At 43.9% G+C, this 25929-nt stretch overlaps 1 protein-coding gene across 2 annotated transcripts in view; it reads right to left on the bottom strand.

Annotated features, from left to right (window-relative positions):
* Positions 1–13166: 13166 nt before the first annotated feature.
* The window catches only part of MICAL2 (microtubule associated monooxygenase, calponin and LIM domain containing 2), a 57096-nt gene continuing 44333 nt past the window's right edge, over positions 13167–25929 (bottom strand). Inside the window, exons 20-26 of one of the 2 annotated variants that reach the window (XM_009892650.1) lie at positions 21890–21940; positions 19805–19912; positions 19279–19371; positions 17694–17880; positions 16573–16661; positions 16143–16242; positions 13167–13207 (exon numbers count right to left, since the gene is read on the bottom strand). In XM_009892650.1, coding sequence (XP_009890952.1) covers positions 13167–13207; positions 16143–16242; positions 16573–16661; positions 17694–17880; positions 19279–19371; positions 19805–19912; positions 21890–21940 — 669 coding nt within the window. The remainder of the gene's footprint in view (positions 13208–16142; positions 16243–16572; positions 16662–17693; positions 17881–19278; positions 19372–19804; positions 19913–21889; positions 21941–25929) is intronic. The other variant, XM_009892651.1, reaches the window with a different exon arrangement.

Below are 25929 nucleotides of genomic sequence, written 5' to 3'. Positions count from 1 at the left end.
CCGGGAATCTGCCTGGGAATTATTGCCTGCCCCTCCACAGCAATGCAAACAAAGCCCACCAGCCATCCGTGGCAAGACCCCTGGCCCTCACTGATGTTAATTTTAAAGGATTACAAAAAAGAAGAAATAGAAAAATGATCTGATATAACAAAGAATTTAAAAAGCAAGCTGAGACTTTTTTAAAGCTCTTACTTTCCACATAAAAAGATAAGAAGGGCTGTCTGAACTAATGTCTCCTGAAGCACCCCAAAGGCTGAGGGCTTACACAAAGTGAGGCATACGTTTATGCTCCTGAACAGACGCAAGGCGAAATAACAAGCAGCCCTCGTACCTCTCTGTTCCAGCTGGGAGCCCCGCAGCTCTCCCGGCATCCTGGACAGCCACCCATCCTCGCAGCACCAGACACCAGGTCCTCAGTGAGATGTCAGCACGGCGAGGCTGAGAGGGAGGACACCGACTTTTTGGAAATCCAACTCCAGGGTGGAAAACACGCTTTAAGCCTCAGTGCCCTGATTCCTCTCACACTGCAGGTTGAGCATTAAGCATCTTGGACTGGTACCTCTGGTGACCATTGCAATCAACTCTGGTCACGCACCGAGCTGGCTGATGCGCCAGCCCTCGTGGAAGAGGCTGATGGGGCCTTGCTGGGGCTGAGCTGTGCTCAGGCAGGGGATAAGCCTGTTTGGCACTTCTGGGCACATACAGCAGCCCCCTGCCACGCCTGCTCTCTGGGGAAACTCGAGCTCTTGCAGAAGGATTGAGGTGGACATTCAGCTCCTAAATCCAAGGTGGCAATGCCCATATAAGATCTGAGATAGCCAATTTTGCTAGTGCTCGAGTCCTTTCAGAAGTCTGTGCCTGGCTGTACTTACCACATTATCCCACTTCTTCACCAGAAGACACAAAAGTGGCCTTATTGCTACTCCCAAAGGGGAAGGGGCATGTTGGTGGCCCAAGCCACCCGTCTGGGATTACCCGGGCAGCCTGTGACACTGCAGGCACCTCCGTGACCAGCCAGCGCTTTTGCTCCGCATCAGGTTTCCTCCGCAGGACAGGAGATTTTCTACTTGAAGCTAAGAGACTGAGTCAGAGGAATTGAACTTTATAAGATAAACACATACAATGTAAAAGCTAGAGAGGCATCCGGTCTGCAGGACAGAAAAGGGCACAGCCCCGTTTCCTGTCGATGCTCACTGGTGCCGTGCCACCGACCTCCATGGGGCAGCACCAGACGTTATCAGGGGAGAGCCCAGTCCTCAGGAAACAGTCACTCAAAATAGCATTTGCATAAGATCTTACTTAATTTCCATCGTGCTCACTTCAGATTTCCTACTGCCTACGTCTCTGCAGGCTGAAGACCTCCAGCAGTGAGTACGCCTGCTCCGCAGCACAGTTGGAGCTGAAGTCCCTACTAATCCTTTGCCAAAACGTTCAAATAATTTACCCGGGGAGGGGAAGGCATGGACAAGCCATGCAGTGGGAAGGCGTTAATCTTAGTTCACAGTCAGCAGACCAGATCTGTCATGCAAGTACGGCTGCACACGCCACAAGCATCTCACAGCAGCACACTGCTGGCCAGTTAAAGTGGAAACGTCCTAATAACAACTGCCTTGGCTTTTTTTAGGTGCTGAAGTTTCCTAAGCTAGTCAGAATGAGTGAGCCAAGGAGTTAACGAGCTAATTTCCACATCCTCCGCATCCTTTGGTGCTTTCCTGCACTGGGGTGAGGCAGGGCATCCTTCCTGGCTCCACGCAGACACGAGCGGTAGGTCCCCCCCAGCCTGCGCAACCTGGTGTCAATGCTGTTTTATAGACTACACTTACACAACTGTAAGTTGCTGTCTGAAGGTCTGGTGGGGTTAAGAGAATTTAAGCTTTCCATTCCTTCATTTGTTGTTAACCTCCTCCTTACTCCGTTGTCATCTGCACATTATGATCCTTCCTCATCCATCACACTGCCCCAGTGCTTTGTTTTGGCCCCATCATTGCCTATTTCATTCATTTTCCCATTCTCCTCTCTCCTCTTCCCTGCCAAGCACACTGTGCCTTGCCTAATTTATTTATCCTAGTTGCCTTTCCCCAGCTGCCCTTCTCAGGACGATGTCCCAGCAGGATCCTGTGTGCTCCCTTCCCTCCTCTTCCAGCCCTCACCCCGTTACAGGCTGGCTCCGCCATTGAGCTGAGCAGTTTCTGGGGCCGGGGACATCTCGCTGGCTCAGCAGCAGGTGGACCTGGCCCAAGGAGAGGGCTTGGAGGGGCCTCTGCTCACCAAAGCAACAAGAGCAGCTCTGCGGTACCACAAAACCAGCCTCACACTTTCTGCTCCCAAACCACATGACAAAACCATAGGTCCCTAATCGAGAGCGGAGCCAGGCTGGCTTGAAGCACATCGGCTGGTGGCTGAGATTCACCGCTGGGCACGGGGTGGGCAGGAGCGGCTGACGCTGTTCTCCCCCCTGCTGGCCCAAGAGGACAGAACACACCACCAAAGGGCAACGCTGCACCACGGCGTGGCGTGGGCGAGTGCGCCGCCGGCCCAGCCGAAGCCTGCGGGCAGTTTGCGCACTTCAGTACCAGACCAGCAGCAGCATTTCCACACACAAGCTCTGCCCTCCGTCTCTTCAGCGCAAGCATCTCTCCTCAGCCTGAGCTCTCCCGATCACTGTCCTCGCCTGACTTGCACTGACATCAAATAACTTGGCTTTAGGTTTTTTCGGTTTGAGTTTTTTTGATGCGAGTGGTGGAGCTCACACGCCTTCAGTTACTTAAACAGCAGCAATACAGTCCGTGATTTCAACAGAACAATCCTGTATTCATCTGAGCCTCCTACTCAAACACGATGAAAAATTTGGATAAACAATTTCTCCTTTGTCTGTATTTCAAAACCCACCTCATCCTCCTCGCATGGGGAGAGAAACAACTGTTTTCCTTACTAGGATTTAGCTAAACCACATGGTAACTGAGAAGTATTCCTAAAGCTTCATCTGTGGGGCTTGCAGCTGGGTCAGCGCTCATCCAGAGCTCAGGGCTGTTCAAAACTCACTCCAACGTACAGGCTTGGCCAAACAGCCCCTGCAGACCCCACAGACAGACCCCCCACACCTTCCCAGTAAACACACTTTTATTCTCCATTAAGCGTCATGCCAAGTTTTCCCAATTCACCAAGAGCGCCAGCTCACCCTTGCATTTGAGACACAGCAATTTTTGCACCAAGTCTCGAATGAGTCAGAGATGCAGCCAGCGACAGACAAAGACATTACAAGACCTCAGCAATGCCGGGAGGTTTTACAAAACTTGGGAGGTGGCCCTTATTGCAGCTGCACAGATAAGGTCAAGGAGTACAAAGCCTCAGTTTTTCCCCATATCACCAATAAACCAAACCCCACAGTCATTTACTCACAAAAGGTCAATTAGTGAGACCGTTTGGACGGTAAAACTAACTTCAGCCAGTTCATGGCTTATGGATGGACTAGCAGGAATTCACCCATCAGACCCAGCAGAAACCGTGGCTGAGCAGCCTGGACCACTCAGGGAAGGCTGTACCGAGGAACAGAGAAGGCAATGAAGCGCCCCAAGCCTTTGGGAGGGCATGGTGAGGCCCTATGCTGGACTGCCAGCCGGCACCCAGTGCCCCAGCCCTCGAAATCCTTCACCCCGCCGCAGGGGAGGACGGGCTGTATGAAGATGCTTTCATCTCAGCACAGCCATCACGCAGGAGCCAGGCAGTGCTGGTACCTCAGCGGGGACCTGTTTCAAGCTGATTATAAAATCTGAGAAACAAACTGTAGTTTGTTCATGGCTTGGCAAAGTAGCAACCTCTAATTAGGAACGTAATGATGGTATTTGGAGGTCCCTGTATATACTAGTCCAGCAGCAGCCCTCCTGCAGTTTTTTTAAGAGATCTTTCCCTTCATCTCTCTGGAGACACTCTCCCTGGCCGAGCCCTGCAGAAAGCACACAGGCTCAAGGCACATTAGTACTAGCAAAAAGCACGCAAATTCAGTACGGTTCTTCTGCTCACTGAAAGATCATTGCAACTGCCATTCTCTCAGTGATAGGCTTGTAAAATTCACACCCTTACAGAACAACACCCAGTGATGATCCACCATAACCTAAAAAGCATTTTTGACACCCCACCCCCCTTTTTTTTTTTAAAAAAAAAAAACCAACAACTTTTTGTCCCAGCATCCTCAGTGGTCTGGATGCATTTCAGCATCTAACAATGCCTTCAAGCAGCACCACTCTCCTGCAAAGGCTCTGTGCCTGGTGGGAACGGTCAAGGAGGGAGCATGGCCGTGCAACCATATGTGCAGAGCCGAGACCCAGCTCCACAGTGGGGACAGCCCCGCGACTCATCAGGAAGCCCAGAAACAAGGATGGAGAAACCTCCCAGTATGCAGGATCAGGGACTCGGGGATCTCAAGTGCTTCTGTGAAGACCTCAGTTCACCTCCCTCCAGTACAAGGGCAAAGCCAACAGCCAAGCACAGCAGCAGAGAGGTCTTGTCTGTAATACGCTGCATATTACAGGCATGAGCTACGTGAATATCCTTAAAGCCCTGAAAGCTTGCAATTAGTTTTGTTAGTCATTTTCTCCTGGAGTTGTTTTAAGGCAGTTTATACCCACGGAAATACAGGGCAGATTTCCCCCAGAGCTACCAGGCACCTGTGCCGGTTTTGCTCAAGCTAAGCAGGAGCAGCGTGGCTGCACGGCCTCATCGGCCGCTCCCAGCATCACGGAGCGTCACTGCCAGTCCCCGTGGGGACTGAGGGAGGGTTTGCACGGGGCTGCGCAGAGCCAAACCCAGGGCTGACGCTGCCTCACGGTCTCGGCACCACCGTGCACTGCCCGGCATGGCTGGGCCATGCCAGCTCTACTGGACCCCGCTGCCAAAAAAGCTCAAGCTCAGATTTTCGAAAGCTCAAATCTCAAAGCTGTTTACTGCCCCTCCGTCACTAACAAACTGCTAAATGCAGTCTACCGGCAGGCAAGCTCCTTCTGCTACCGCAAAACAGATAAATGCATCGTTGCATCCCTCCCTCCCGGTCCCAGAGGCTTTGCTAACGCTCCAGCCCCATTTAACGAGGGAAAGGTTCCGAGTGACACACTGGTGTCCCACACACACCCTGCCAAATTCAGCCCTGCACAGAGAAGCACTGAAACCCGTTTCCATGTTATGCCACACTGGTGGCGCAACTGCAATGGGCTTCGCTCAGCTGGTGAAAACACCCCGCTCCTGCGGCTGTCCCTGGTGTGGGCGCCCTTCAGAGACCTGCTCAGAGCCACGGGGTGGCCGCACATGCAGCAAAGGAGAGGCCCTTTCCAGAGGGGCCTCCTGTCCACCCACCGGGGCTTCACAGACGGCTCGCGGCACCTTCTATGATTACCATTTACAAGGCGTTGATCACTCCAGCATCTGAGTGCCCCCACTGATAAAGCCAGGGCCAACAAACAGACGTAAGCAGGAGACATTACTCATACTGTTGAGTCCCACTTGACAAGGCAGCCTGACGTTCTGTACGGGCTGCTGCTCCCGAGTCATCTGCCAAACCAGCGTCAGGCAAATCACATCACTGTGACCTGACAAGGAGATGACAAGGGCTCGGGAACCAGCCAAATTTGGGCAGAGCCAAGTCCCCGCTGGGGGCAGCTGGGCCGGATAGGCCGTTTCCCGCCCCCACCTCGGGCAGGGCACGTGCTGCCCGCAACGGCACAAAGCCCCAACTCTGCCAAACAACATCCCCCCTCCCCAGAAGGAGTGCTGGGCCAAGTGCCTCGGACACCAGCTGGCTCAGGGCAGCTGCGTTTTATCAGCTTTGCTCGGGAGCGGCTGCTCCGCGCGTACCTCCGCCCGTCTTGGACAAAAATGGTCAAAGATGCTCCACTGCAGAATCCCCAACCAAGGCAGCTGCAACAGCCTCCCCACCGAGTCAACACCACCGTGCCATAAGCAGCCAGAAGCATGCACATTTATCCTCCCTCCTCCTCTTCAGCCCGTTTTAAGTCACAAGAGGGGAATTCACTTTTAAGCAAGGTACAGCGAGAGCTCCCACCGTCTTTCTCGTCTCTGGCAAGCCAGACCAAATGGAAGCCCCACATGAGCAGAAAGGGGGAGCAAGACTTGCTGAGCTAACCAAAGTAAGAAAACAGACTAATAGAAACCCAGAGAACACCAGAAAAAGAGCCAGGAAACAACAGATTTTAAAATGGTATCAACTGCTTTGGGCCACAATAGACCCAGCGTACTGGTGGTCAGGAATACAGCTTTTGCCGGGAGGCTGGTCTGGAAAACGCCCCTGGGAGCGCCCTGATCCATCCAGCTTCGGGGGTGTCCCCCCCACCAAACACAAGGTCTGGTGGCTGACGGAGTGGAGACCCCCTGGCTAGGCCCTCAGAGAGGGTAAGGAATTGTTCATGCCTGCTGCTGGCGGTGAAAAGGGTCACCCTGAGGTGGCCCTGAGGTCCAGCAGCTCAGCATCCGCCCCGCGGCTCAGGAAAAAGCCAGACAAGAAACAACCAAATTCTTACAGCCCTGCCCGTGTTGCGTATCTGCATGTGGGCCTTCATCAGGGGTGGGGGAAGGAAAGAAACCTGCTGGAACCGGGTGTCATGACCTGCATTTGGGATGCGATGTTTTGGCACCTCCGACACATCAGGTTTTTGTAACTCCCCGACGGCTGCGAAGCAGGAGCAGTACTTACCCACCGCTGCCCCAGCCCTTCAGAGCGGCCAAAGGGCTTTCAGGTCCTCAGGTGCAAAGCACCACCGAAATCCCCAGTGCTGCTCTCACCAGCGGGAGGTGGGTGCCCGGGCACCCGGGGCTGGCACACAGCTCGCTCGCCCCGCTCTCCAGCTGGCCCAATACACCACAAGTGCCCCCACCATGAAGACCCCAGACTAACTCGTGTCCTGCTTTTCCAGCTGGCAATCCCGGGGCTCTTAGCCTGCCATTAAACTGTGTCACCCCATAACTCATTCACAGGATGAGTGGGCTCTGCCCGGCCTTGTATGGAGCTGCTGACTGCAGCAGTGACGGGAGCGAACAATTTTAAAGTGGAGTTACTCATAAGCGTAGGCAGCTCCGATGGTGAAAGCAAACACCAGTTGGCATCAAAAACTGACAGTAAGAAATTCAGTCAGCAGACCACAAATTGATTTGTAGCGCACCCAGCACACTTTACTGCCTCTCTGACTTCTCACTGTATAATAAACAAAAAAAAAAAATTTGTGAATCCTCCTTATAATACAGCAGGGCTTTAAGAAAGCTGCGGGGGCAGAAGGCAGACATCTTCACACCAGTGCTGTGGGAGCCCCGCTGAAATGAACCCAGCCAGCACCGGGATGAGATACAGAGCAGAAAGGGTTCACCAGGGAAGCACAGGCCACGTGGGACTGTGAGAGGGGATGGGAGAACTGCGACACCTCCAGGTTGGTTAGACCTAGCTCTTGCTGCAATACACTGGTTACCAGCCCACACTGGAGTGAAACCAGAGCTCAAACCTCTTACAGCTTCAGCTGTGCCCTGTGGCTTGAGCTTCAAAACGTGCAAGGCTGCACGGGAGGATCGCCTGTGCTCCAGTTTGACATGGAAGATGTCACATTAAGGTATTTCACAGACCTGCCTTAGGAGGCTACAGGGCTTCTAGCAGCATTCCCAAACTGAAGTCCTGTCCAAACTTTGACTTTTCATCACACCTGAGAAACCGGTTTGTCCTTGAAAAAGAACTCCAGTAAAAGAGACGTCGACTGACATTTCACACATTTCAGTTCTTTACACATTTCTCTTCCCTTTTCCTCCTGCTTGCTTCATACATCTACAGCAGTCATTTCCACGTTCTGGTGGCTAACAAATGGCTAAGAATAAAGGCAACTGGCTCTCCCATTTCCATGGGGTGCCTTGCTGCTCCCCGTGGCAGTGGGGCCAGATCGCTTCCAACCACCAAAAGCAAACGCTTTCCTGCTGCCCCTTCTCCACCCACCTCCAGTGATGGGCTCCTCCATGGCTCTAACATCCTGTCCCCACACCAGGAGCCCATCTTCTCCCACTCCCCTGTGGGCCCATGCCAGCACCTACACAAGTTCTTCAGCAGCGAAATACTTTTTCAGAGTATCCATTACTTACGCGATAAACAGCCATTTCTGAATTCAGGCATGAAACACAACCAGGGAATTTGAAGTCAAACCAAGACAGAGCCCAAAGCACATGACTTTTGAATGCATCCAGGTTAGTGCACGTTAATGCTCTAATACAAACTAAGCAAAAATTAATAGAGACGAAGGAAAAAGCAACTTGGTGAAAACCTACTAGATAAACTGAATGGATATCTTTATGAAAAATTGCTTCTCAAACAAAAACTGCTATGGTAACACACTATTTCTATAATTTTAGAGTAAATACATATTTTATCAGAGCAATCTGTGTTAGTCTGGTATATTAATGCGTATAGTAATTGTGAATTTGGAGTGCAGCAACAACAGGCTCTGGAGTGATCAGTGTCTGTCAAAATAGTATTTTTTGCGCACAGACTCAAAGCACCAAAAACTTTAAAACAAAGACGTGAATGAATACCTGCAGAATAAATGCCAAAAGAACAAATTCAAGACTGTAACAACATGCAAATTTCTTTGTGATTTCACATATCAAAAAAACATATCAGAAATTCCACCCATTTTACACGAGTTTGGAGCCCACCACCTGATGAGATGAGATCAAAGCCTCCCTTCTTTTTATGTTAACACAGTTCATGAAGAAAAGGAAAGAGATGTGAGGAAATATTTACATGACTAATATGTATACTTGGATCAAGTATTAATACACAATGTCTTCTAATCTTAGGCAACATGATCTTTCATGCAAAAAAATCAAGTTATCTGCAAACATGTCATGCTTTCGAAAACATAAATATTAATGCAGAATTCAGTGCATTTCAGAATTCATTGTTTTGATTGGAACGTGAGGAATGAGTGAGCCAGAAGTGCATTAAAGCCAATTATAGTAACTAATTGCCATAATGTTGTGGGAAAACAGACCATAGCCCTTGCTTGAGGTTGGAATACGTACAGAGGCAACTTTCACTGGCATTTTATACCTCTAGCAATCCAGAAGAAACCAAGAGGAACAGAAATTACTCTTCTTGGCAGAGTTAATGGAAGGCTGCTGTTTGAATTTCAGCAATTTTAAGAAGTTTTGTCTTTACTCTTTTTTTAAAATCACGTATGTTTAAAAACGGCAAGATCTTTTTCACTGTAAAGCATTAGCATAATTATAATAAAGGGAGGTTGCCTTTACAGAATCCTGACATGTCTGATTTTCGTTAACAGACATCGAGGCAGGCAATGCTGCCTTGCTTTGAGAATGAAAGATTAGCCTGGCTTTTCAAAAAAAGCACATCTGCAGCTGTATTCCCAACCCAAATGGCCCTAGTGGCAACAGACAAGTTCAGAATCCATTTGAACCAGTACAAAGAGGAGGAAAGACAGAGCAACTTCGGAGCCTGCCAGACACAGCAAACGTCACCTCTGCACTTCTAGTGCTATAATGGCATCTATAACATCAAATAGTTTTCAAGTCTTAGAAAGCATTAACTATGTAAAGTGGCATTAGTGTCACCTGCTCCGAAACCATGGTTTTTGGAAGGCACCCAGTTCAGCAGCAGCTCGAGAGCGGAGCAGCAGCCTGTTTGCCTTTCAGACAAGCACGGCTGCCAACTCCAGCTACGCGAAGGGACAAAGCACGACTGCTTTGGGGTACATTTATAACAGCGTGTGCTCGCTGGAGACTGGGAGCGCTGGAGCTTTTGGAGCGAGCTCAACACAAGAGCAGCGGGATGATTCAGGCCTCCTGCTCCCAGGGAGGTCTGCTCATGTGGCCAGAGGAAGACGGGAGCCCAAATTAGGCTTGTTAAATTCACTTGGAACTTAACCCACTAGTCTCTTCCTCTAGCGGCACTACTAGGAGCAAACCAAGGAATATTTAGTTTTATCGTGTAATGATTTTGACCAAGAGTGAGGGAACTAGCAGAATTGCTCCCCTCACGTTGCTCATTTTGTCTAGTTTCTTTCTTTTCCGTACACAGTGTCCCATCTTGTCCACTAGTGTTCCAGGACATGAACTGTTTACTGCTATGTATACCCATCCCTCTAGTGATCGGATTTGCTGGTCATTTGACTTTTTGGGCCTTCTGCATCCCCACGAGCAACACAATTACTACAATCTCAACTCTAACATTACCCCAATTCCAAGCTATTGTACTGATATTTTAGCAGGAATAAGTGAAACTTTATGAGAACAGCATGAACATCTGATGCCTCTCAAAGCTTCAGTGCCAAACAAATCATCAGCTTCTGCAGACACAAAAACCTCTTCTGATGTTTCCCTGCCACTGCCTCTGCCTAAAATGATCAAGTAAAGATGGCAGAAATGAGCCTGCTCCAAAACTGTAAATTGTGCAAAGAGTAAATTTAGTTTTACCCAAATTGCTTTGTCCACTGCAATTAAGGAACTGCCAAGTATTGTCTTAAATGGCATTTGTTGCCCTATGTTTTCGTTATGCAAATCGTCTCCCCCTCAGACAGCAAACTTTCTACTGTGCATGGTGGCTTTTTCTTTGGCAGGGAAAATGGAATAGTTCAAGGGAATAACATTTGTTGTTCTTTAGGCGATGTTGTCTTTAGCAACACTTTCAAAAAATGCATTTCTGTCATTCAACTCCAGTGAGGCTCAGTTTGAATTAACTTTAAAGAAAAAACATATCACACAATCTTTCCATTAAATTATTGGGACTATTCTTTCTGGGATTTGTTTTTTTTTCTTGAAATACAAAGGAAGGGATTATAGCTTAACAATCACAGAGCAAGCAAAAGAAAGAAGATGAAGACAACATAGGAAAGCTTTTTAGGAGAACCTGCTATTTAAAAAGAACCACACCACCAGCTTTAAAAACAAAAATGAAAATTAAAAAAAAAAAGCCACAACAGAGCAAAGGCAGGTAAAACAAATAAATAAATAAAACAAGGCCACTGTTAACAGATAACAGGTCACCATTAGCTGAAGCTTCCAGGGGTCCAGAAAATACAGGGATCTTGCAAATAGCACTCCAGAGCCAGGAGCAAAGGTAAAGCTTTACCCACAGTTATTACCTGCTTTTCTTGTACACAACATAAGATCCCAAACACATGTAAATTAGAATTACCTTTATGACATTTGTTAATATGTAAAAAAAAAACCCACCAAAAAACCCAACCCCAAACCATAAGGAAATGGAACAGAAGTCAGAGAAAAGGACAGCTGCCATTTGTGTATGCAATACAAGCAATCCCCATGCTCACCAACACCAGCAACACCAGTTTATCATTCCCAGAAAGGACAAATCCCAACACCAGGCACCCCCTGATCCGCAGTGGTTGGGATAACTTGTCAAGGTCCCCAATGTACATCCCTTTCAAAAGGGACACATGTGTGATTATATCACCGCAGTGAAACTCTCTGGCCTTTGGGTCAGGCCACAACAAAGACAGCATCCACCAGAAGAGGAATTTGTGAAACGAGCGTGAAGTCACTATTAAGTCTCTGTCCTCAGGAAATATATTTAAAAGGAAAAGATGAAACAAGGAGGCTTATAAAGAACTACATTTATTTTTGTTTACAGCAGATATCATAAATAAAGCTAAAACAATTTTCACTGTGTGCAAAATACAGAATTTCCATGTGAAAAATTTAAATACAGCGTTAAAAACTATTTAATAAAAATATTCAGTTAAGATTATAAAGTAAAATGAAGACAGAAGGAGGAGAAGGACAGAATCCTCACTGGCCAGGAAGAGCTAGGAAGACTCTGCAACAGAGGGTAAAAAACACAGCAATGGGAAGTGGTTTGAAATGGCAGACCTTTACGTCACAACCTTCATGTCAAAGCACGCCAAGCTTTGTAACAAAACACCATAGCCCTGAAATACATAGGAACTCATGTCCTAACTATTTGTGCAGGAAGTGACGCTTAAAACACAGAGAGGTTTCTGTGTGGGCACTTTCAAAGCCATCCAGACATTTTAGGATACCCACACAGGTAAATACTATTGTTTTAATCACGTGAACATACAGGTCAGCAAGATAAGGTGTGGGGTTTTGACCCTGCAGCCCTTCTGCATTCCTGGCTGAGGCGTGTGAAATGGGGCAAGTGGCAGAGGATGTTTGGTCCCTCCTGAAAATTGCTGCTTAGGTGAGTTCCCGAGGGCCCTTCCCTTTCAACGGGATCCTCGCAGGGGAGGCCGGGTCCTGACCATATCAGCCAAAACCTTAGCATGCCGGCTCGTCACACCGAGCCCTCCGTTCTTGTTTGGATTCATTTCCCCTTCCAGATTATCACCATGTGATTACACATACTGGAATTTATATTAAAAAGTACATACAAAATAATCACAGAAATTTGTCATGGAGAATAGTGACAATGTCCCATGCAGCAAGACAAATCCATTCAGAGTATCAAATGGGGCCCAGTTAATTAGTCAACAAAACAACTCAAACCAAAACACTCTGGTTATATAAACTTGGCATTTTGATGTTACAGAGTAAAACCAGCATGCACATCTACTGCTGTTAGGCATGCCTACTATGTCACTTGGGGTGGAAGACTGGAATTTGCATCGCTTTGCCTACTTTTTCCAACAGAATCCTTTTATATCGTACTTTACCAGTATGAAAGCAAAGACGTGCTTAGAAAGCACCACAGAGCTCAAATATTGGTTGCTCGTTGCGTATTTGAGCTCAATGGAAACAGGTGTTCATCCTAACCAGGAGAATCAGGTGGCTCATCTCGTCCTGACCTTACTTTAAATCTTTCCTTCGATGCTTGGAAAGAAATACGGCTTCAACTAGTTCTTTCAAGAAACAATGTGCTTGCCTAACTTACCTTAAAGGCACAAGGAAGTGTACATGCACAGACACAGAGACAAAAACATTCTCTAGAGAGCACAGGCATTGCCTCTTCTAGAACCGTGAACTCAGGTTAAGTGATCATGCCAAAGCTCGCATCCATTAATATACCAGACACACACAGTTTGCTCCAAAAGTCTTTAAAAAATACGCAATGAAATGCTGTCAAACAACAGTGTTAGTCACACAGTTTTGGAACTGGCAAGCGGAAAAAGTCACCTGAGAGCAGAAAGGCTTCAGCCAGTGAGCGGGTGCAGCACTGGAATGATGAATTGGACTAAAAGCGACGAGGGAGATTGACAGAGAAGACAGCAGGAAAGAAAACACAGAACTTAACTTGGTGATACAGGAAAGCCTCAGAAAGATTACGTAAGCACACTGGCCAAAACGAAACTGCCTCTTGTCATTAAACAATGAATGAGGACGAACAGGTATGAATCTTACTAGTAGAATATTAAGTTGAAGAGGTTAAAAGATCTACCAATTAAATTGATACCAATAAAAAAACCTTCCCAAGAGAATCACTTGCAAACTCCCAGTGGAATGTGCAGTGTAATTAAGTTTCCTCAGGAAAATGTTTTCATTATGCAAGTTCCTGAATTCTGTTGTGGAAATGTAGGGATTTTATTCCCATTATATAAATATGTATAAAGCCAATACCATCTTTTTATTTTTTATTTTATTTTGGTTTTAAAATTCCTACTCTTAAGATTCATGTGCTTTAAATTCATTGGGTATCAGGGATTTCCAAGTTTCTTACTATATCATCATTTTCTAAGTTATGCTTACTCTGCTGAAAAGCAGAAAGTTTCCTATAGTAAAGAGCAGGAGAAAATATTCCAGAAGACTGTGCTGTTGACAAACTGAAATCAAAACTGATGGCAACCCAAATTTTAAAGCCTTACCACTTAACAGTTTGCTGTGTTGCAGGAGTAACATGGTAAATCACACTGCAAATGTTTTCCTTTTTAGGGTGAAACAATTACTATCATTAGCAAATAATTAAAAGTATACAGTGTTCCAAAGTAGGTTTTTTAAAATGCTATAAAAGAGGTACAAATACATTTCTTTACATATATACAGATGCCCACCATGTTACTATAACTGTCGCTTTGTCCAGTCAATATTCTAGCAAAGTTTTGCTGAATACATGTTTGAGAATTAATGGCAATTTATTTCAAATGAATGCTACCTTATACCTAAACAATTTTCTTCAAGCACTTTTTCAAGTTCTGTGCATACACTTAACAATTTTTTCCCAAAATACATAAGCACTCTAAAATGTGAAAAGCTTTATCCTTGTAGCCTAAAGAAAGTCAAGCTATCTAGAAGAAAAATCCAGTTTGTAATTTATTTTACAGAGAAGACACATTTCCTTTTAATACCTAAGAAACAAAACAATTCAAATCATCTTTTCCCACATTATGTTAAAAAAATCAAGAATCTGCCAGCCCATAAGCAGCACAGTCATTTAAGACCACTGGAAGGTGATTCTCAACTTTGGTACTAACTGAATGTGACATTATTTCCTACTATTTAAGCCACATTCTTTTGGCTAGAAATAAATGCTACAGATGCTTTTAATTTTAGGCTATACATATTCCCATGTTTATGTATTTACCTATTTCCTGAATAACTTCTGAATTTAAACATTTAAGTATCTAAGAGGCAGGGAGCGTGCTTTCCTCACTGGCTAACTAGGCTGAAAGTAAATCAGAACTTAGGATGTTGGTGTCCCCTTGCTGTTAAATAGCTTATTTAACCTGCCCCAACACCTTCTGATTAATGTAGACCTTGTTGAGAGACATCTGAAAGTTGGAGGTTGGACTAGGTGATCTCCAGAGGTTCCTTCCAACCCTGACGATTCTATGTAATTTACTTAACAGCTGCTCCAGATGATAGAATTTCACCTTTCTGCCATCAGCTTTATACATTAAAATGAATGAAATACCCAACTAAGAAGTAATCTCCTTAGAATACATTTGTAGGTTTTGGTTGTTTGTTCTAAACTCGTATATTTAAAAAATGATCCAAAAGACAATAGGAGCAGTGCCTACCCAGAGGCACGACAGCAGTGATTTCAGCTACAGATGAGTGCTCCATAACCTGATATTCCTCGAACCAGCCACCTAATGAGGAAGCCTTGACTTGAGGAATAAATCAGGTCTAATTACAGTACCAGTTCCTTTGACTTACATGTTCAATCAAGCCTTCACTCAACTAAGATTTGCTCTTCAAATTTATTTCAAAACTTCAAATAAATTAGTAGTACAGATTATACCCACTATCAACAAAGGGTATCTATCACATGTAAGAAATGTAAAAGGCGTAACTAGGAGCAATGTGAATTAATTAAATCTTTGTCGTGTTTTTTGGGTGTGGTTTTTTTTTTTTTTTTTAACATATTCATGCACGTTATAAACCTCATAACCCACAGCAAAGACAAAAGCAAGAATAAAAAAAAGGTATGCGCCATATTCAGGTTTCAAAACCCAGTCAATTTGTCATAAATATTTCCCAAACAGCTGAAAGAATGCACATTCTTTCTTGGTCTAACAAAAAAAAAAAAAAAAAAAGAAAAAAAGGAAGCAGGGGGCACGGGCAGGGAGAAGAACGGTTTTAAAACGTATCACTCCCCACAATGGTCTGATCACAGAATAAAATAGGGAGAGGGGGAATCTACAAAATATCCTTCATCCGTCTCCGTGTTCTGGAAATGTGTCTGGACACTGCCCTTCATGCTTTAACATACAGTACATTCTATATTGAAAATTTTGATTGCATCGCATTTATATCAGAAGGAATCCACCGTTCATTTAACTCACACATTAAATGGCATGAAAAGTAAAAAAACCTCAAGAAAATAGCGAGGCTGTTAATTTTGAAAATCTGAAAGGCACAACTGAGCAAGACACATAGAAGAATTTAAACCCTATAGAATTTTTTCACCCAGTCAAGCACATTTTCAAGTGATAGCTCTGCTTCCCGGTACATATGAGTAAGTACCTCTAGAAGAGCACAGAGGAATGGCACACCAAGGCTCAAGAGTTCATACAAGTAGGTATAGTTATATGCATTGTCCCTGAAATGAAGATTGGTAGCGTGCAGAAAACCATGCATCCAGTTAGACAGGCGTCTGGGAATGTCAAGCAGATCCCTTGTCACCCGAAGGGGCCAGCTTAGCGTGCCCCTAAAGAAGGAAGTCAGGATACCTGGGGACCTGTCCTCTGGACTGCTAGCAGTAGACAAAGTGCTTTCTGCAGTGGTCTCTGTGGGTTTGGGTTCCTCCTTCTTCCATGCTTCTGTTGCCTCCTTATATAAAGCGTTAAAAAAAATGTTAAATATATTTCTAAAAATGGAAAGTCCAATTTCTGTTACTGTTTTCAAGTTTTTAAATATATATTGTAATTTCCGATTGCTCTTACGTACAACTTTACTTTGTCTAGGAAAAGCTAGTTTCCATTGAGAACCAGACTATAAATACACCAAGTTTACAGAACCAGGAGGTTATATTTTACTATTGATTTTACAACTTCTGGACATCAGGTAGAAAACATCTTACACAACCACACAAATACTGGACCCTGGTTCAGATAAAGCTGCCTCAACATTTTTTGCAGTAGTAACACAACTAATACGTACCTTTCCCTGGATCTGTAGTGTTGCTCTTCTCTTTCTGTGTTTAGTACTGATTTTGCAGTGCGTAAAATGAGGTTTACAGTAAAATTTACCTACAAGAGAAAAAATAAGTTATATGATATTTTATCTATACGCCTACAGACTGAAACCCCACTGTTGCACCTATAAAAAGACAAAATCAGGATAATTAATGGTTGGGCAGCAAGAGGAATAGGAAACTTACCACCTACTCTGAATAGCTCACAGCTCTGAATGGGTTTTGTTTACAGTACACAGATTTGCGCATTTGTTAAATAAGGCAAGGTCATCATTTAACTATCACACGTTTCAAGATTAATAAATAGCACAAACCCCAAGATTCTACAAAGTCACAAACCAACACAAGACATCAAGCAGCAGAGAGTCAAACAATCAGTTCAAAAAAGTCTTTGCAGAAGATCCTCTGGTCTGCAAAAGAACCACTTTTGGCTTTGAGTCTTTAATCCTTTCATAGAAGGAGATCAGGTTAATACTCCGATCTACTCAAATCATTTGGAAGTAGCAAGGGAATTTCAATTCAGGCTAATAATTTCCCTCTAAACTTAAAAAAAAAAAAAAAAAGTTGGGATTGAGCGCCCAAGATCTGAACCTCCTGTTCTACAGCAGACCAGAATAAATTACACTGCTGCTTGGCCAGTACTACTGCTTTCAACTCCTGAGCCATTACATCTTCACAGAAATAACCTATATGGCCCCCATCCATGTAAATCTGCCACTATCATGGCTTATCCTTATAGATCACCTTATTTAATGGCCAGTTATAAATGAGAGATGAGAATAATTCGGTATTGTTGGAGAAAAATCACCCCCCCACCCCTTTGACCTGTGATAGGACAAACTGCATTTTGGTCTTACAACTTATTTTCCACTGAGGATTTCTTTATTTAAAGCTCAGGTCTGTCCTAAGTGGATTCTTCTAGACTAGAACTGCAAGTACAAGGACTTGGAGATCAGCATGGACGCAAACAACATACTTGGCAGACCTCCTCCTGACTGAGCTTCTTGGCCAGGTCTTTTTCCCTAGTTCCATTAAAAGCATCAATACTCAGACATTTTAAAATGTTCTTACATAGCTCCTATATTACCTTCTTCAACATCAAAGGCATAAATTCCTAAACGGAGTGTTGTAGAACATATTTCACACTTGAAGCACTCCCTATGAAAGAAGTGGCCTTCTGCACTCAGCCGCTCCATAACATATACCCGTTTTTTGCAGAAATAACAAATGTCACTCCCCCCAATAGACTGAGGAAATTCTTTTCGCAGAGTTCCCTGTTAAAAGATAAAAAAAGAAATGCACGTAAGGCTGTTGCACTACACCCAGATATAAATTCTTATTAAGTGGGCAGCTGTTTTAGCTGCTTGAAGTTTCACACAGCACCCTCTACACACAATTAAAACACACATCAGTCAGCTTTTTTATTACTCATTTGCTGTGATTCTGTAAGGTTTATGCAGCAATTCATAAATCAGACATCACAAGGACTTTAAGGGGTAAGTTTTCAGGTTGCATCCAGCTTCCCTCTGGGAGTTCACCAACATTTTCTGTTTACTCAGGTAGAAGAGCAGCACCAGCCCAAATCGCTCATTTCTGCCCCTGCACCGCGCTGGCTCAGGCACTCGCATCTCATGGCTGTGGGCACTGGTGCTTCTCAGAAGAGGGCAAAGGCAGACCCCACCAGCCTCAAACAACAGTCATGCATTTGGAGCTAAGAAAACAGACACCCTGAAAACTCAGTTCATACACACTCCGGAGGAAAAAGTAGACTCGTGCTTTAAAGTCCAGGAAGAAAAACTGACAGTCTTCAATGATGGTGTCCGAACTACCATTTACATCACCACAGACGTGCTTTCCCTCTCAGTCGTGTTCCTCCTGAGGCTACAGCCCAAGCTGGGGCTTGGTTTGTTTAAAAAAAAACCAAACAATTTAATTCCTGCCACAGACATTCAGAATATTTTTAATTTATCGGACTTCAAAATATGATCCATATTAGCAACTTGAAACTATTTTGAAGGTTTTTGTTGAATTTGGGCTGGCAATTAACATTCTTTAATTGCCACAAATCTCATCCTCTCTGGATATACATGCAAAAGGTACAGAAAAATAAACTATAAATGGATTAGATGCCACTGGCCTTCCCTTTTCTTATTAGACGCAGGTACGAGGATGTCACTTCGCATTATTGTAGTATGCTTAGTTATAGGTCGGTACAGATGAGCATCCTGTCTCTACCACAGCCAACACTGTCTCCCTCCCCTTCCACCATCCCCACTGCCACAGGAGAGGTACCACGCATGGGACAGAGGAGGCGCAGGCTTGGCAGAGTCCAGGCACATTCAGAGAGCAGCACACAGTCCACACAACTCATCTTTAATTTGCCAGCAAAAGGCAGCCTTGGAACAACTTTTTAATTTCAATTGTCATTGTGACATTTTCTTGTGCTTAAAAGTTAATACTATTCCAAATCTGCCATTAGCAATCCATTTTGCTGTGGTGGATCATTTCAGTGCATGAAACTTTCCAAATCAACAACCATGCAAAGGGAAAAATACACAAATGCATTTTAAAAAATATGATGTTAATAGAACAGACAGTTACAATGAAGCGGAAGCAATTGAGTTTAGTGCTGGCTAATAAGTAAGTGTCATCATCACAACACACCACCTTACTTCGCTTCCCAATACCTGACAGCTCTGAGCAGTGGAGGCAGATGGAGAGTGAGGAATGGGGCAAGAACCTGTAGCTCTGTCCAGAGACCGCTTCTGAATTCAACACAGAACAGTGTCAGAGTTTAAAAACAGCTCTCTTCAAAATGAAGCATGGTGATGCAGCATTTGAGTGTTAAAAATAACTGCACAAACATGTACTGTACAGAACTTTCTTTAGAAGCCACCCTGATTAATAAATGTCTTCTCTTACTAATTGTACCAGTAATTACATTTAATAAAAGCCTCCTGAAGTTTTAATTCATACAGACAAGCAATAAAAATATAAATAGAAGACATGGTGAGCAACATTTCCAGCATGTCCACACATCGGCGTATTTTGCCAATATGCAACTGATTCCTTAATAAGTGTTAGACTAAGACCTTCCATAACACTTAAAAAGCTCCACAACCAGGGTCTTAAGTTGGGATAACGTTCTGGAAACATCACTCAAGTCAAGTTATTGTTTCTTTGTGGGTTTAGTCTTACCAGTTCAAGGGGGGAAAGCTGTGGCTTGGGTCTGTGATCATTCACATACAGATTGACAAGAACTTCAGCCACAGCTCCAATTGCATGTGAGACCTTCCCTACAGTCATCTAACCAGAAAAGGGGAGAAGATGAAGAATAGAAGGAAGAGCTTTGGTTACTTCGGAAAATGAATTTAATGAGAAAAGGACAAAAATGATTTGAAAACATGCAAACAATGATAAAGAGAAGCTAGGAGAAAGAGCAGAGGCAAAGTCCAGCAGAGCACAAGCATGTTCATGCATGATCAGCATGGTCCAGCTGTTGGCCACAGAAGGCTTCCATGCAACCCGCACACTTCTCCCTGTGGACGAAGGAGAAATAGCTGCTGGGAGCAAACGCTGCTCCCATGGCCCGAGGCCTGCCGCTATGTCCACAAAGAGGCTGAGCTGGGAGCTACTGCCTGGCTATCAGGGTTGGACCATTCTGATAGATTAAAAAAAAAAAAATCCTATTGTTCTCTTTGACTTTGTAGGACTTTGCTGTTATATTTTAGAACAGGGGGTGAGGACTAAACTTCACATTCGTGGACCACAAACAGCAGCATTTCAAGAAACAATCTATGAAAACGTACTAGAAATCCAGCATGGAAATGTTTTGTTGGTGTTCACAGAGCAACCATTCTGCCTCTCCCCAGTGACTCATCTTAATGCCAGTGAAAACTGGAGAAACTACGCTCAGGAAAGGAAGCCATCTCCTTTAATCTGCTTCATCACACTATCACAGTCATCAATATTAGGCTGTTTCTAACCAAATCTATCAAACAGACAGGCCTGCCAGGGAACTGCAGGTCCTTAGGCTGTGGCTCCAAACACACCACAGCCAGACCACTGACTGCATGGCCCAGGCTTCCTTGCCAAAACACATGCCTGGGGACTGGAAAAGAAGAAAGGTGTGTGTGCGTGGGCGTGTGTGTGAGCAGCAGGCAGGTAGGTAGGTAGTCTAGTTCTCTGTTCCTGGAAAAAAGTCAGTGAAGACTTCATAGGTTTACAGTAATCTTTTCTACCCTAAACCAAATTTCTTGTAGTGACTTTGATTTTAGTTTTATAGTCAATATAAGACCCCACAACCTCTCTGCTGGCAAAGGCAGCAAGGGCCATCCTGGTATGGCCAGGGATCTGATACTCTGCTTCTGAAGACATGGCATTTTTTTTTTTTTTTCCTCGAGGATCCATGATCTCATGTCTTCATTTGCCTCCCACAGAGCCCAAATTTTAAGTCCCACACTTCTCAGTGAAATGATTTTTCTACTGCCACCACACCAAGTCTTGCTAATGGAAAGGTTTTAAAATATCAGAAAGCTACCACAAAGAAAGGAAAAAAATAGAAAAGCAATGGTATTCATGATACTTTAAAATAATTTTACAGCATTTTCTATCAAATTTTAAAATAACTATAATGCATTTTGGGTGTGTTTTCAAAAACTATGATGGATAAAAATATTCTTGCTAATAAAAAAAATTCAAGTTCAGGAACTTGGGAACATGTCCAGCTCCTTACAGCTCCCCTTATCTTTTGAGAATTATCCCATAATTAAATTAATATTCAGGCAGATACAAAATATGTATGTTAAGATGACAAAGGTCATTCAAGGGACAAATTTCTGTACTGCTTGCTTTTGTTTATTATAAAGAAACTTTTAAGTATTATTCAATATTTGCACAACTTGTGAGGTAACAACAGCAAAGTAAACTGTTAATTACATACTGCAATGCTGTCCTAAGTGGTGCATTAAATTATAAACCAATACTAGAAGTGAGATTACTTGCTACTACAGGAAAACTATGTTCCATTCTATTGTTTAAGATCACAGAAGACAAAATTTTCCTCCCCAGATTCTGTACCTCTGACTATGCCGAGCAACTTTTAGGTCACATACAACTTAATATCCACAAACTTCTAAGTAAAAGAAAGCATGCAAAGTGAGTTCAAGCAGAAAGTTTACCTTGAACTAGTTAAATGCTGGAGCAATCAGTTAAACAATAAGGCTATGCTTAAAGTGCAAGTAGTTGAATTTCAGGAAAAGTATCCTTGAGCCTGAACTACACCTTGTAATTCATCAGGTTGGTTGACTTCTGTTCTCCACCCATTGGAGCAATCTGTGTCAACATTAAAGCAGTCAAACCAAGAAAACTGCGTGTTTATGTATACTTTAAAAAAATGTTATTAAAAGGAAATGTTCTTGTAATAAATGAGAATTCACATTCCATGTGAAAGCAAATGGGATTCCAATTTAACCTAGCAACCAGAAGATTGCTGATTGCTTTCATCTCCTTATCAACAACCACCAACACAAACATTGCTGCTACTCACCAGCAGGGAGGGCAGAAAGCAAGTGGACTTGAGGACTGATTAGATCTCATTTTAGAGAAACTGATTAATAAGGACATATTACTGCATGTACATCTCTACTGGTTCTCCTTACTGAATCGGATATGTGGGTAGTCAAGAGGAGATCAGATCGCTACAGCCTCAATACCTTTCAGATGCCTTGCAGAGGGTTCTAGATAGATTGGAGCACTGGGCAATGATTAATGGGATGAAATTTAACAAGTCTAAATGCTGAATTCTGCACCTAGGATGGAGTAATGCCAGGCATAAGTGGAAACTGCAGGAGGAGTGGCTGGAGAACATCCCTGCAGAAAGGGATCTGGGGGTGCTGGTATGGGTCAGCAGTGTGCCCTGGCAGCCGAGAGGGCAAACCGCATCCTGGGGTGCGTCAAACACAGGATAACCAGCCGGTCAAAAGAGGGGATTATCCCACTGTATTCAGCATTGGTGCAGCCTCACCTTAAGTACTGTGCGCAGTTCTGGGCCCCACAACTTAAGAAGGATGTGAAGGTCCTTGAACATGTCCAGAGAAGGGCAACAAAGCTGGTGAAAGGGCTGGAAAGTATGTCCTATGAGAAGCGGCTAAGGACTTCGGATTTGTCAGGTTTAGAGAACAGGAGGCTGAGGGGTGACCTCATTGTCCTCTATGGCTTCCCGAGGAGGGGAACAACAGAACAACCACCAAGCAACCCCCCGTCTTCTCTAAACCTCACCCTGCTTACAGACAAGGACTTCAATAACATCCTTACCCATTTAATCGTGTAAGTGTAATAAACTCCAGTTGTGAGAGGGAGGGTCTGACAACAAATGTACATACTTCCGTTTAGCTACCCTGTCAGCTCTCATACAGCTTAGCTTTGGTCAACAGCACACAGATCTCTGCCTGCCTGGTGCTGCTCATGTACCCTAGAAACTCAGCATACACACAATAGGTTTTATATTTTGCTCATGCACTTACTACCCTTGAGGCTACTGGTGTACGTGAAGTCCTACACACGCATTCAGTTTTGTAGTCTGGGGCCTCTACCAGTACGTAACAGGCTACTGCTCACAATTCAGGCAGGTTTATACCAGTAGCTTAAGATTCCTTTCCAACAAAGGATTTAAAGAGTTACCTTACATGGAGAATTTCAGGAAACAACCTAGAAAACACTTAAAAATCCCCCAAGTGTTTGTAATTTACTAAGACTATTGACCTGTAAATGACATGTTGCCAAAGCTTTTCAGCATGTTGATCAGGGTGGTTATTAATGTGGGGAGAGAAAGCTACCTTCTGTATTTCCCTGTGCTATTGTTTATAACACCACAGCCAACAAACTAGTAAGCCCCAGTAGTATTTTCACAAAACAAAGGAAATACGCTCTCTACTTCCAAAAGCATACAATGCTTCCCCTTCGTCGTTTACATATCCTTAATGATCTTCCTGATCTTATTTTGCTTTGAGAGTGATTTATTTACTTCTGGTACCACCTGCTACATGCGTTTTACCTCTGAGATAAACAACATTTGAGTAATAAGTTACTGTGTGCAGGAAACACCCAAGCCCTGCTTACTGCTGGTAATTAGAATCACGTCACTAAAGGGAAGTAGTTGGTCCAAACTCTGCAGGCAGCAAAGCCTATTGATTGCAACATCTTCATAGCTCTTATGACGTGCTGTGTGGATTCACTCATGCAAAGCTCAGATGAACACAGTTTTCTGAAGGTCAATCCAACTTAAAACAGAAAACAGGAATAACCAAAGCCCAGCCTGGAATGTAATATCTTTTAATTCATAATTCTACTTATGTGAATTTTGACAGGTGATTAAAGCTAGAAGGTAGTTTTGATTATTACTGGCAACTTGCATATAGTGTCATATAGAAGCTCATTTTTAATAAGTTGTAATGACTGTGTCTTTAAAAGTAACAATATGCTTCCATAGCCTTCCTTTCAAGTGCTCCTTTCAGGACTGAGGCTTAATAACAGGTTTCTGTAATAAGACAGTATGATTTCTTAGCCACCATTTTCAATAAATATGCCACCATAACTAATACTGTTCCAATGAAAATTCAACAGATGTAAAGCATTGTCGTGTCTGATAACAATCTCAGGTACTCATTTGAAATTAAAATGACAGTACTAACTATTTAAAGGATGGGAGGGTGCTGATATTTATAGATCGTATTCCACAAAGTCTTACAAAACTTAAAAGAAGTCTTTTATCTTCTGATTTTCTACTGGGAAAAAGTAGAAACACTGAGAACGACATGAGGGAGCTCTTTCTGTCGGCTTACCAATCCTGAAATCCTTTTTCATACTGAAGTCTAGACTTACCTAGTGATATCTCTCAGAACAGAGACCAGAAATACAAATTCTGAGTCCTGTAACCCCACCATCAAGACAACACAAACACGAGCAATTACCAGTACATATTCACAGCAGAGAGGTCCAAACATTATCATACCCAGTACTTGAAAATGTGCACTGCAGACCTGAAATATTATCAAATCTTATTTATATAGTACTGCACATTTAGCCAGTGTTTTACAGAGTAAGATAAAATTTTCATGTTCTGAAAAGTGTGCAATCCTAAAAGATAAAACATGGGGACAACAGTTGAACCATGGAAAGGCACGGACAGATGGTTTGTTATTAAATCAAGGCTGCAGCAGGTGTTCCCTGAAGATTTAATACTCTTACAATAAAAATAGCAGTAATAAATCTGCTTCTTGGGAAAAGTTTGCTTGAGAAATAACAAAAGGTAAGCCAAAACATGGCCTATGTAACTTGAGGAGGAATAGAACTTAAGTTGTCAAAGAGAGGTAAAGCTAAAGTAACAGGGGTATCACAGGACTGAGTGACCTCACAGTACAGGAATAGGATGGAGAACAGAAGTCTTGCACATCCATTATCACTTCACCAGCACTTCACCAACGCAAATAACAGTCCTGGACATAGGTCCAAAGGGCCATTAAGTCCATCCCCTCTCCCCAGGGCAGGATGCACTTGTGTAAAGTAAGCGCACATTGGCATAACCTGCTCCAAAAGGTGACCATGCTGCAGACTGCAGGCCTCCCCCAGCACCCTGCTCCTCACTATTCAAGGGTCCCCTATCCCCATCCCCAGGCCTGACCTGAATCTCCACTTCCATGATGACCATCCACCACCCCTTACTGTGCTGATAGTGGGTATGGAGGACAGGTACCCTCCCCTTCCCCACAACAGCCTTGTGCAGACACCATGGCTGTCTGACCCTATCTAACCCCTCCACTCCCTCTTAGTTACCCCTGTAGCAAGGACAGCACCAACAATGTCACTCGTACTCATTGGCAACCCTGGAAGAGAAACTTTTTTGTTTGTTTGTTTTTGTTTTTTAAAATCTACTTATGACCTTTCCCATTAAAGTATCTACAGTAATCCATCATCACCTGGGGTTCATTTGGATCAGCATTCTATTACCACATCTGCAACAAAGGGGAGGAAAGTAGAAGTTTACCTGTTCGTTATCAGACCTGCTACTTAAAAATTCTCAAGTATGCTGTGCCAAATGCACCATATTTAGACATACGTAACACGGTGTAAAAGAGGATTTGAGCCTGTACAACCCTATGGAGCAGCATACTGGTCATCAAGATGTTCACGCATGTAGGTCTGCCAAAGAACACATATAGTCCTACCTAACCAGCCAAATATTTACCAAATGAGATGAACGTATATTTACTGTGCTGGTGACAGAACAAGATTTTCTTGCCTCAGCTATGCTGCATTCTGTGCTA

Source organism: Charadrius vociferus, unplaced genomic scaffold (assembly GCF_000708025.1).
Source record: "Charadrius vociferus isolate BGI_N301 unplaced genomic scaffold, ASM70802v2 scaffold19, whole genome shotgun sequence".
Taxonomy (NCBI): Eukaryota; Metazoa; Chordata; class Aves; order Charadriiformes; family Charadriidae; genus Charadrius; species Charadrius vociferus.
The sequence above is the reverse complement of the archived record's forward strand: the minus strand, read 5'-3'. Positions and strand labels throughout refer to the sequence as shown.